Source organism: Lepidochelys olivacea (assembly GCF_965140295.1).
Source record: "Lepidochelys olivacea isolate rLepOli2 genome assembly, chromosome: 13".
Classification (NCBI taxonomy): domain Eukaryota; kingdom Metazoa; phylum Chordata; order Testudines; family Cheloniidae; genus Lepidochelys; species Lepidochelys olivacea.
In genome coordinates, this window is record NC_140423.1 from 26,173,364 (window position 1) to 26,186,341 (window position 12,978).

General features: G+C 43.6%; 1 protein-coding gene across 2 annotated transcripts in view; it reads left to right on the forward strand.

Annotated features, from left to right (window-relative positions):
• The window catches only part of NCOA6 (nuclear receptor coactivator 6), a 72,557-nt gene extending 59,838 nt beyond the window's left edge, over positions 1–12,719 (forward strand). For both annotated transcript variants that reach the window (XM_084646078.1, XM_084646079.1), the window contains exons 15-16: positions 8,551–8,699; positions 12,106–12,719. In XM_084646078.1, coding sequence (XP_084502204.1) covers positions 8,551–8,699; positions 12,106–12,152 — 196 coding nt within the window. In that variant the 3' untranslated portion in view covers positions 12,153–12,719. The remainder of the gene's footprint in view (positions 1–8,550; positions 8,700–12,105) is intronic.
• The last annotated feature ends 259 nt before the right edge of the window (positions 12,720–12,978 follow it).

The window sequence follows — 12,978 nt, forward strand, 5'->3', positions numbered from 1 at the left end:
TAATCATTCTCCTGGCTCTTCTCTGAATCTTCTCAATTTATCAACATCCTTCTTGAATTGTGGACACCAGACACAGTATTCCAGCAGCAGTTACACCATTGCTAAATAGAGAGATAAAATAACCTCTCTACTCCTACTCAAGATTCACCATTTATGCATCCAAAGATTGCATTACCCTTTGGGCCATAGCATCGCATTGGGAACTCATGGTCAGCTGATTATCCATTACAGCCCCCACATCTTTTTCAGAGTCAGTGCTTCTCAGGGTAGAGTCCTCTATCCTGTAAGTATGGCCATGTTCTTTGTTCCTAGATGTATATGTTTACATATAGCCCTATTAAAACACATATTTTTTGCTTGTGCCCAGCTTGCCAAGCAGTCCAGATCACTCAGTGACCTGTCCTCTTTATTATTTTCTATTCCCACAGTCTTGTCATCTGCAAACTTTATCAGGGATGATTTTGTTTTCTTCCAAGTCATCTATAAAAATGTTAATAGGGTAGGACCAAGAACCGATCCCTGTGGGACCCCAGTAGAAACGCACTTGTTATATGATGATTCCCTGTTTACAACTGCATGTTGAGCCCTATCAGTTAGCCAGCTTATAATCCAGTGGCGCTCAAACTTTTGTTTGGTGACCCCTTTCAACAGCAAGCCTTTGACTGTGACCCCCCCCTTATAAATTAAAAACACATTTTTAAATAATTAACACTATTATAAATGCTGGAGGTGAAGCGGGGTCTGCGGGTGGAGGCTGACAGCTCGCAACCCCCCATGTAATAACCTCATGACCTCCTGAGGGGTCATGACCTCCAGTTTGAGAACCGCTGCTTGTGCAGGGAAAGCCCCTGGCGGGCCGAGCCGATTGGCCGAACCTGCAGACGCAGCAGGTAAACAAATCGCAGCTCCCAGTGGCCGCAGTTCGCTGCTCCAGGCCAATGGGAGCTGCAGGAAGCAGTGCGGGCCGAGGGACACGCTGGCTGCTGCTTCCAGCAGCTCCCATTGGCCTGGAGCCGCGATCAGCCGAACCTGTGGACGCGGCAGGTAAACAAACCGGCCCGGCCCGCTAGGGGCTTTACCTGCACAAGTGGTGGAACAAGTTTGGGAACCACTGGTCTAGTGAACTCCTCTGCGAGCTCTTGTAAAACTCTTGGATGCAAGTTATCTGGACCAGCCAATTTTAAAATGTCTGACTTTAGTAGCAGCTGTTGAACATCCTCCTGAGATACTAATGGAATGGAGAGAGTGTTATATGATATGACTACTTCATCTGTCCAAATACAGAACAGAATTTTTATTGGACATTTCCACTTCTGCATTATTATTATTGATAATTCTACCATTTTCATCCAGTAATGGTCCAATACCATTGTTAGGTTTCTTTTTGTTCCTAATATACTTTAAAAAAACCCACAATTCTTATTGTCCTTCACTCTGCTGGCCATAAAGTTCTCCTTGTGTCCCCTATGATTTGTCTACGGTTCCTAAATTCTGATTTATATTCATAGAATCATAGAATATCAGGGTTGGAAGGGACCTCAGGAGATCATCTAGTCCAACCCCCTGCTCAAAGCAGGACCAATCCCCAATTAAATCATCCCAGCCAGGGCTTTGTCAAGCATGACCTTAAAAACTTCTAAGGAAGGAGTTTCTACCACCTCCCTAGGTAACGCATTCCAGTGTTTCACCACCCTCCTAGTGAAAAAGTTTTTCCTAATATCCAACCTAAACCTCCCCCACTGCAACTTGAGACCATTACTCCTTGTCCTGTCCCCTTCTACCACTGAGAATAGTCTAGAACCATCCTCTCTGGAACCACCTCTCAGGTAGCTATCAAATCCCCCCTCATTCTTCTCTTCTGCAGACTAAACAATCCCAGTTCCCTCAGCCTCTCCTCATAAATCATGTGTTCCAGACCCCTAATCATTTTTGTTGCCCTTCGCTGGACTCTCTCCAATTTATCCACATCCTCCTTGTAGTGTGGGGCCCAAAACTGGACACAGTACTCCAGATGAGGCCTCACCAATGTCGAATAGAGGGGGACGATCACGTCCCTCGATCTGCTTGCTATGCCCCTACTTATACATCCCAAAATGCCATTGGCCTTCTTGGCAACAAGGGCACACTGCTGACTCATATCCAGCTTCTCGTCCACTGTCACCCCAGGTCCTTTTCCGCAGAACTGCTGCCGAGCCATTTGGTCCCTAGTCTGTAGCTGTGCATTGGGTTCTTCTGTCCTAAGTGCAGGACCCTGCACTTATCCTTATTGAACCTCATCAGATTTCTTTTGGCCCAATCCTCCAATTTGTCTAGGTCCCTCTGTATCCTATCCCTGCCCTCCAGCATATCTACCACTCCTCCCAGTTTAGTATCATCTGCAAATTTGCTGAGAGTGCAATCCACACCATCCTCCAGATCATTTATAAGATATTGAACAAAACCGGCCCCAGGACCGACCCCTGGGGCACTCCACTTGACACCGGCTGCCAACTAGACATGGAGCCGTTGAGCCCGACAATCTAGCCAACTTTCTACCCACGTTATAGTGCATTCATCCAGCCCATACTTCTTTAACTTGCTGACAAGAATACTGTGGGAGACCGTGTCAAAAGCTTTGCTAAAGTCAAGAAACAATACATCCACTGCTTTCCCTTCATCCACAGAACCAGTCATCTCATTATAGAAGGCGATTAGATTAGTCAGGCATGACCTTCCCTTGGTGAATCCATGCTGACTGTTCCTGATCACTTTCCTCTCATGTAAGTGCTTCAGGATTGATTCTTTGAGGACCTGCTCCATGATTTTTCCGGGGACTGAAATGAGGCTGTCTGGCCTGTAGTTCCCAGGATCCTCCTTCTTCCCTTTTTTAAAGATTGGCACTACATTAGCCTTTTTCCAGTCATCTGGGACTTCCCCCGTTCGCCACGAGTTTTCAAAGATAATGGCCAATGGCTCTGCAATCACAGCCGCCAATTTCTTTAGCACTCTCGGATGCAACTCGTCCGGCCCCATGGACTTGTGCACGTGCAGCTTTTCTAAATAGTCCCTAACCACCTCTTTCTCCACAGAGGGCTGGCCATCTACTCCCCATGTTGTGATGCCCAGCGCAGCAGTCTGCGAGCTGTCCTTGTTAGTGAAGACAGAGGCAAAAAAAGCATTGAGCACATTAGCTTTTTCCACATCCTCTGTCACTAGGTTGCCTCCCTCATTCAGTAAGGGGCCCATGCTTTCCTTGGCTTTCTTCTTGTTGCCAACATACTTGAGGAAACCCATCTTGTTACTCTTGACATCTCTTGCTAGCTGCAGCTCCAGGTGCGATTTGGCCCTCCTGATTTCATTCCTACATGCCCGAGCAATATTTTCATACTCTTCCCTGGTGCTTCCAGCAGCTCCCATTGGCCTGGAGCAGCGAACCACAGACACTGGGAGCTATGATCGGCCGAACCTGCAGACACGGCAGGTAAACAAACCGGCCGGCCCGCCAGGGGCTTTCCCCGCACAAGCGGCGGAACAAGTTTGGGAACCACTGTTCTAGGACATTGATCTAAAAGCATTCAAGAGAACTTTCTTCTGAGTTATCAGTGACTTGGAAATGGGTAATGCCTTTTTTGGCAGCGTGTCACTTTATGAACCCCACTGAAGTTCTGCAAGTCAGGTTTTTATGGCGTTAAGGAATCCTCCCAAGCTGAATGTGGACTTTCAGAACTGTGCATAGGTATCGCACACATTAGGAGAGCCCTGCCTCATACAGAGTACTAAAGGTCATACGCAGTTCAGGAAGGGTTTTCTCTGGCTGTTTCGGATTTCCTTATCCCTGGGAAAGCAACAAGGGCAGGGGCTGTAGTGGCACCTTCAGATGTCACACAGGCTTGTGCATTAATCAGAGGCATGGGGAGTCAGACCTCTGGAGTTCCATTTCCACTTCTGCCAGTGACTAGACATCGTACTTACAAACATTTACAAATGTTATTTGGGTAGGCCTCACAACACTCCTCCGAAGTAGAAAATTAGCCTTATCTTTATTTTACTAATTACAGATGGCAAAACAGAAGCTAAGGGACCTACATGTGGAACGCTAATCTAATGGATTAGTCTAGAGTGCAATGTTTCTCAATCTTTTTCTGCTGGTAACCCACTTTGGACTTAAAAAAAACCAACCATGACTCCCCTAGAAAAAATTGTGATGGCCTACCTTTAAGCTCAGGGCTTCGGGCTTCAGCCCCCCGCAGCTGGAGGCACAAGGCTTCAGCCCCCCATGGGACTGAAACATGTAAATTGGCCCTGTAGTGTAGGGCCCCAGGCAATTTCCCTGCTTCCTACTCCTTAGTGAAAAGAAAAGGAGGACTTGTGGCACCTTAGAGACTAACAAATTTATTTGAGCATAAGCTTTCGTGAGCTACAGCTCACTTCATTGGATGCATTCAGTGGAAAATACAGTGGGGACATCTATATACATAGAGAACATGAAACAATGGGTGTTACCATACACACTGTAACCAGAGTGATCTATTACCAACAGGAGAGCGGTGGGGGGGCAGGGGAGAGGACCTTTTGTAGTGCTAATCAAGGTGGGCCATTTCCAGCAGTTGACAAGAACGTCTGAGGAACAGTGGAGTGTGGGGGGGGATAAACATGGGGAAATAGTTTTACTTTGTTTGTAATGACCCATCCACTCCCAGTCTCTATTCAAGCCTAAGTTAATTGTATCCAGTTTGGAAATTAATTCCAATTCAGCAGTCTCTCGTTGGAGTCTGTTTTTGAAGTTTTTTTGTTGACGTATTGCCACTTTTAGATCTGTAATCGAGTTATTACAGCTCTCGTCCCCTAATGCCCCTACTCCTGCTACATTGATGACATCTTCATCATCTGGACCCATGGAAAAGAAGCCCTTGATGAATTCCACCATGATTTCAACAATTTCCATCCCACCATCAACCTCAGCCTGGATCAGTCCACACAAGAGATCCACTTCCTGGACACTACAGTGCTAATAAGCGATGGTCACATAACCACCACCCTATACCGGAAACCTACTGACCGCTATTCCTACCTACATGCCTCCAGCTTTCATCCAGACCACACCACACCACACGATGCATTGTCTGCAGCCAAGCTCCACGATACAACCGCATTTGCTCCAACCCCTCAGACAGAGACAAACACCTACAAGATTTCTATCAAGTATTCTTACAACTACAATACCCACCTGCTGAATTGAAGAAACAGATTGACAGAGCCAGAAGAGTACCCAGAAGTCACCAACTATAGAACAGGCCCAACAAAGAAAATAACAAAGCCACTAGCCATCACCTTCAGCCCCCAACTAAAACCTCTCCAATGCATCATCAAGGATCTACAACCTATCCTGAAGGACGACCCATCGCTCTCACAGATCTTGGGAGACAGGCCAGTCCTTGCTTACACACAGCCCCCCAACCTGAAGCAAATACTCACCAGCAACCACACACCACACAACAGAGCCACTAACCCAGGAACCTATCCTTGCAACAAAGCCCATTGCCAGCTGTGTCCACATATCTATTCAGGGGACACCATCGTAGGGCCTAATCACATCAGCCACACTATCAGAGGCTCGTTCACCTACACATCTACCAATGTGATGTATGCCATCATGTGCCAGCAATGCCCCTCTGCCATGTACATTGGTCAAACTGGACAGTCTCTACGTAAAAGAATAAATGGACACAAATCAGATGTCAAGAGTTATAACATTCAAAAGCCAGTTGGAGAACACTTCAATCTCTTTGGTCACTCGATTATAGACCTAAAAGTTGCAATTCTTCAACAAAAAAACTTCAAAAACAGACTCCAACGAAAGACTGCTGAATTAGAATTAATTTGCAAACTGGATACAATTAACTTAAGCTTGAATAGAGACTGGGAGTGGATGGGTCATTACACAAAGTAAAACTATTTCCCCATGTTTATCCCCCCGCCCGCCCCCCCCCACTGTTCCTCAGACATTCTTGTCAACTGCTGGAAATGGCCCACCTTGATTATCACTGCAAAAGGTTCCCCCTCGGCCCCCGCTCTCCTGCTGGTAATAGCTCACCTTAAGTGATCACTCTGGTTACAGTGTGTATGATAACACCCATTGTTTCATGGTCTCTATGTATATAAATCTCCCCACTGTATTTTCCACTGAATGCATCCAATGAAGTGACCTGTAGCTCACGAAAGCTTATGCTCAAATAAATTGGTTAGTCTCTAAGGTGCCACAAGTACTCCTTTTTGTTTTTGCTAATACAGACTAACACGACTGCTACTCTGAAACCTACTCCTTAGTGCTGGCCCTACTTGCTTCCTCCTAAATCCTTCCGGTGACCCCACTGGGGGTTGCAGCCCACACGTTGAGAAACACTGATCTAGTGGGTTAGATATGAGATCTGGCGAACTGGGTTGAAGCCTAGTGTTGACACTTGTTTTATGTTTTAGGCAAGTCATTTAGCTTTTCTGTGTCACTGTATTCCCATATGTAAAATGGGGATACTTATTTGCCTACCTGATTATGTTCTCTCTGCCCTTCCATGCTTGCCAATGTTCTGTGCCTTTTTGTCTTTGTAACTTGACTGTTGAATTCCTTGGCTTTCAGACATCAGCTGTTAAAATTACGAACTTGTATAAGTTTTCTCTCTTAAAATGAGGATTTCCTCTTAGAAGTGACTATGTAAAAATAGAACCTTTGTACTCTACAGATCTCCTCTGTGTGTTTTTTCAGACTCAGGACTGCTGACTAAAATACATTTTTATTCTTGTTAGTCCTGCAGAGACGTCACATGAAGAGGGCATGAAGTGAATTCTGTTCCTTGTATGTTAATCAACAGAGTTGTTTAATTGGTTTCACTTAGTTACCTTGTGAACCCACAGAAGACAATAGGGTTGCATAGATGTCACTGAGGGCTTCATTTGGCCTGTTGAAATTTACTGGTGAGACAAGGTGGGTGAGGTAATATCTTTTATCGGACCAAATTCTGTTGGTGAGACAGACAAGCTTTCGAGCTACACAGAGCTCTTCCTCAAGTCTGGGAAAGGTAACTTAGAGTGCCATAGCTAAATACAAGGTTGAATAGATAGTTTAGCATGAGTAGTTAGCCCATATTCTAAAGGTGAAGTGCCCTGTTAACATCCCTGTAGTCTTAGGACAAAAAGGGGGGTTAGTGGGTTACAGATTGTTGTAATAAGCTATAAATCCAGCATCTTTATTAAAATCAGGATTTTTAGTGTCTTGCATCAGGCTCACCTTTTGAAAGTGTTGTGCAGGTTTCCTTTGAGGATGAGGACTAATAGGTCAGACATAGAGTGATCGCTTCGTGAAAAGTGTTCACCCATAGGTGATACGGGGAAGGGTGTTATGTCTTTTATAATTTTTCTCTGTGAGTTCATTCAAGAGCACAGAGATTGTCTGGTTTCACCCACATACTTGTTGGGGCATTTAGTGCACTGGAGGAGGTACACCATAGCATGTGTAGGATCCACGGACCTTGAAAGGTGTGTTGTGTGGGATGTTGATCATTGTAGCAGTGGAGAGATGTCTGCAGGTTTTGCATCTGTTCTGCTAGGGTCTGGTCATGGTCTTAATAAAGACACTGGATTTTTATGGCTTATGACAACAATCTGTAACCCACTGACTCCCCTTTTTATCCGATGATTGCAGGGGGTGTTGACGGGGCACTACATCTTGAATGGTCCCTTAGAATACGTGCTGAACTATCTGTTCAACCTTGTATTTAGCTGTGACAATCTGAGTACCTTGCCCAGACCTGAGGAAGAGCTCTGTGTAGCTCAAAAGTGGGTGTCTCTCACCAACAGAAATTGGTCCAATGAAAGGTATTACCTCACCCACCTTGTCTCTCTAATATCCTGTGGCCGACATGGCTGCAAAACCACTGCATACAACCGTGAAATTTACTAGTGTCCGTGTATGAGAAGAAAATAACTTCGCTTAATTCCCAGAGCACAAAATGAGTTTGCAAGGCTGGTAGAAATGAGTAAACAGTTTTAAATGTAAACACGGCACTGCTAATCTGGTGTGAGGGAAAATAAATGTGGTGCCCCACCGTACCATTGTAGAATAACTTTTCATGGCAGAACTGCACTTCGTTGTTAATTCTTTTAAAGCATTAAACCCACCTTACTAAAGCCTGTTTTGGTCTCGGAATAAATCATTTAGAAAAATTAGTGAAGCAACTCTTAGTTGTACAGAACAGTTGACAACAATCCCTTCTTAAAAGTTCACAATTCTCCCTTGTGTTCATCTGTGACTTCAGTTCTGTATTTCCTTATTATAGCAGTTTCTTATGTAACTTAAGGCTTTTCCTAGACTTCAGGAATGGTGATATCTGCTGACCATTTAAAAGATACCTAATTTCTCGGTCTTTTGAATGTTGCAAATATTCTCTACCCGTATCCATAGCATTTCATATCTTCGGTGCTAAGGGTCCGGAACTGGTACCAATATGCTTGTCTAATGAACTGCATTAAAAAATTATTCTTGCTCTTCACCAGAACTATTTTGTCTCACTTTATTAGTAATGAGGCAAAAGAGAGTTGTGAAAAGTCTAAAACTCCGAGTAGAAGAAATTCAAGAACAGAGGAATCTGCTGCCTCACAGGAAACAGTGGAGAATGGACAGCGCAAGAGGTCCTCCAGGCCATCATCTGCCTCTAGCACCGCAAAAGGTAAAATGCACAGACATCTTTACTGTGGAGTGGGTAGGAAGTGAAGTAGTTTCCAAAAGAATAATGTTGTTTGAATAAGTGTACCGTGTCTATACTTTACAGCCAGTAAATATTGTGTGCAGTATATGCTCCTAACCCTAGAGTTAGTACTGATGAGTTAGACACAGGCTGGAGTTTCGAAGTTTACATAGTTCAGTACCTGCAGTACATCTGTTTGTATGCACATTTTCCACTGTTAAGTTTTTCTGCAGTACTCATTCACATAGCATTCCAAAAAAACTTAGTACTCTTAAAATATAGTACTATTGGCAGTAATGGGCAGACATTGAAAGAACTCTACTCAAGCAAGACAGTGACATTTTTCCTACAGTCTGAAAGAAGATGTAAGCATTTGTCTCACTTCGTGTGTGTGATCTGCTTTTGGAAATCCAAATTGTCTTGTTATGCTGCTCAGGCATTCTTAGAATTCTGCCTCGATGACCATCTAAGAGTGACGTGTGCTAGTACACAGATCCTCAGCTGTTCTGTCCAAGAATACGTGAAATCCTAAAGTTACAGATATTAACCCATGGCATCAGCAGTTGCTGGAGTGTCTTATTTCTCTAAGGCCTGTAGTCTAGAACAAAGTATGCAGCATGTGTGTGGCACATACATGTTCACTAGTAGAATGCCTGGATCGTGATGTCAGTGAGTGAGACGTGGGTGGTCAGTCCTAGTGGTTGGAGTCGCAGGTCAGAGCAGAAGTCAGAGCTGGGTTACCTGGAGTGAGGCAAGGCTGGGTCAAAGGCAGGAGCAGAGCTGGGCCCAAGCAGGTACAGGAGCTATCGCAGCCATAGGTGAATACTTCGAGTAACTGCTGTACTGCTTTTCGTTGTTTCCTGTTGGTTTAAGAACACGACATCCCCAAATGACAGTAGCTATGGGTAGCTCTACGTTTACTACAGCAACAGAAGGGGTTTTTCCATTTCTGTAATAAATCCACCCCTTTGAGAGATCATATGCAGATCAACGAAGAATTCTTCTGTCAGCCAAGCTGTTTTATAGTGGGGGTCAGGTTGACCTAATGACACTGCACAGGGCATTTTCGCAGCCCTGAGTGAGATAGCTAGGTTGACCTGTTTTAGGTGTGGACCAGGCCATATGTTGACATAAACATTCTTCCTTTGACATAGCAGCATCTACACTGGGAGTTAGGTCAGCATAGCTACATCAGTCAGGGTATGGCTTTTTCACACCCTTGACTAGCATACATACGTTCACCTAACTGATGGAACCGGAAGAAGTTTGTCATTTGTGCATACTCCTGTCTGTTCTACCTTTTAATAGTGATTGAGAACTTTTTTTTTAAGTGTATTTATTATTTTAAATGCACTCGGGAACGTGTTAGGTGCCTTTCATTACAAATGAAAACACAATCTGTGCACTAAGAAACATACAGACTGACTTCAGACACTGTGCAGTGAGGGATAGGAGAGGTGATGCAAGTTCTTTAAACAGAATCTAGTGCACAGTAAGATGGAGTAAAAGAGATTGTTGGAAGAGAAATACTTTGCTAGTTCTTGTAGGTATTTTGGAAGAAGTGGCTCTACAGCAGGGGTGGGCAAACTACAGCCCATGGGCCGCATCCGGCCCACCAACCATTTTAATCTGGCCCTCGAGCTCCCGCTGGGTCTGAGGCTTGCCCCGCTTTAGCGCTCCAGCCAGGGAGCCGGGTAAGGGGCTGCTCTGTGCGGCTCCCAGAAGCAGCGGCATGTCCCCCCTCTGGCTCCTACACATAGATATCTGGGAAACAATTCTCTGGCTGTTGGATCTTGCTGAAATGCTCAGGGTACAACTGACTGCTATATCTGGGGTTGGGGTTGAATGGGTGAAGTTCTGTTGGGGACTCAGAGCCCTCCCCATCTAGAGTCCCATTTCTAGCCATTGGAGATATGTGCTAATAACAGTCACGAATGGGCCATATGCCATTGTAGGCAATCTCATTGTACCATCCCCTCCATAAATGTATTGAACTCGGTCTTGAAATAAATTAGGTTTTTTGCCCCCACTGCTCCCCTTGGAAGGGTGTTTTAGAACTTCACCCCTCTGATGATTAGAAACCTTTGTCTAATTCCAAGCCTAAACTTGTTCATGGACAGTTTATATCCATTTGTTCTTGTGCCAACATTGGCCCTTCACTTAAATAACTCCTCTCTCTCCCTGGCATTTATTCCTCTGATGTATTTATGGGGAGCAAACATATCTCCACTAAGCCTTTGTTTTGTTAGGCTAAACAGGCCAAGTCTCCTCTTGTCAGGAAGGTTCTCCATTTCTGTGATAATCCTGGTAGCCCTTCTCTGCATCTATTCCAGTTCAAATTCATCTTTCTTAAACATGAGAGACCGAATTGCACACAGTATTTGGTTTTTTGCTTTGTTGCCTTGCAACACTGTTTTTCCCCAGTGGTTTTAAAATGCAGATTGTTACAGAAGGATAGTCTTCAGAAGACATTGTAAAGAGCCAAAGAACCATCACAAACTTTTTTACTATGTTGTACTTAGTTAAAATTGTAAGGATGTAGGTTCCCTCCGTCCTTGCTCAATATTTTTCTTACCACTTTAAAATGGAAATTGTGAGTGCACTTTAAGTGCACTTGAAATGACCTCTGCTTTCTCTCTAGCTTCTGTAAGTACTTCTGTTTCCTCTGCTGAAGTGCTACAGTATTTTGTAACTTGCTATGCAAGTTATTAGTGAGACATAGTGGATTCTCCCTACAGAAGCCATACATTAAGCAAAAGCAAGAGTTTAATACACAGTTGTGTTACATCAGGGCTCAAGCCCTCTCTATAGTGGGACCAACAGATTCTGCACTTAAAAGGCACATTCCAAAAACCATTCACTTTTTTCCTATTGCACCCATCTCTGTAGTGCCTAAGCACTGCACCTGGAACTGTGTAGTTCAAGTTCTTGAAGCCATGTGTAATGTTTTATGGGTTTCTTCTTGTGGCAGTGCTTTGCAAGATGGCAGAATCATAACTAGAGCTAATACGGTAATAATACTTACACAGCATCTTTCAGCCAAGGATCTTAGAGCTTTGCAAATGTTAAGCCTTCAAACACCCCTGTGAGCGGGGAAGCTGTTTGCACACATCCTTGTAAGAGAAGCTACTTAGGACAATCCCAAATAAATAATGATGATAAACTCTATCTCCCTAACAGCCTCAGTCAGGATCAGGGACCCAACGGGTCAGGTGCTGTACAAACTCAAGATGAGAAACAATCCCTCCTCTCTGGTGCTCACAGTCTGAATTTTCCTCCCCCACAGTGTTTTTTCTTAACATGTAAACAAAAAAAAAAAAGCAATGTGTGTGCCTCTCTTGACAGGCTTACTAGCTTAGCATCCACAGGTTTTTCCTTTTAATTTCAGAAACGAATGCCAGTGCAATGCAGTCAAAAAGAAGAAAATCCAAGTAAAGTACTGCATGGAAACACAAGACTTGCAAATGAGTGTGAATTTACCAGTAGCAATTTTGAGTTGTGATTTTTTTCTTTTTTTTGAAAAAAGAATAAAATTATGTACAGTAGAGTCATCTGAATATTATACTGTTCCCAGTAAGTACAAGTTTTTTTTCTAAAAACAAATAAATGGATATAAAATTGGGTTATTGTTAAACCCTCTGGTATGGGAAGGTGAAGTCCAGAGTTAGCGCATTAGGATAATGTGTTGTAAGAAATGCAAGGGAGGAGGGAGGGAAAGGCAGTTGTAAACTTATTTCTAAGTTTGCACTTTTCATTAAAAAAAAAAATTAGATTACAGGGTTGCCATTTTTAGGTATTAAAACGATGTATTGTGCTGTTGTTTTAAGTACTGTATGTGAATAGCAGTAAGAGGGTTACAGGCAAACCCTGTCTTGTTTGGAAATGTAAATATTTTTATTATAAAGTAGATCTGATGTATTTGTTGTAGAAACGGACCAGTGAAATACAAATAAATTGAAGGGTTTGTATAATGTGGAATCCCTAATGCTCTAAATAAATGTTGTTGCCCTATAATTTGGGTTGTATTATTATTAGCAGCAGCATAGTACTGTACAGGAAGATTGAGTGGATTACTTGAAGCTCTAGGCCTACAAGCTCCTTATTTGGAGCTTTAAAGAGGAATTTGTTTAACCACAAATGAATTAACTAGTGCAGCTGTTGTTGCAAAGCACGAAAATATTCAAAGCCTACTACCCCAGCCTTCAGGATGCATGCATTTAATGTGGACCAAAGAGTCCCAAAAGATAGCTTTCTCCATGTC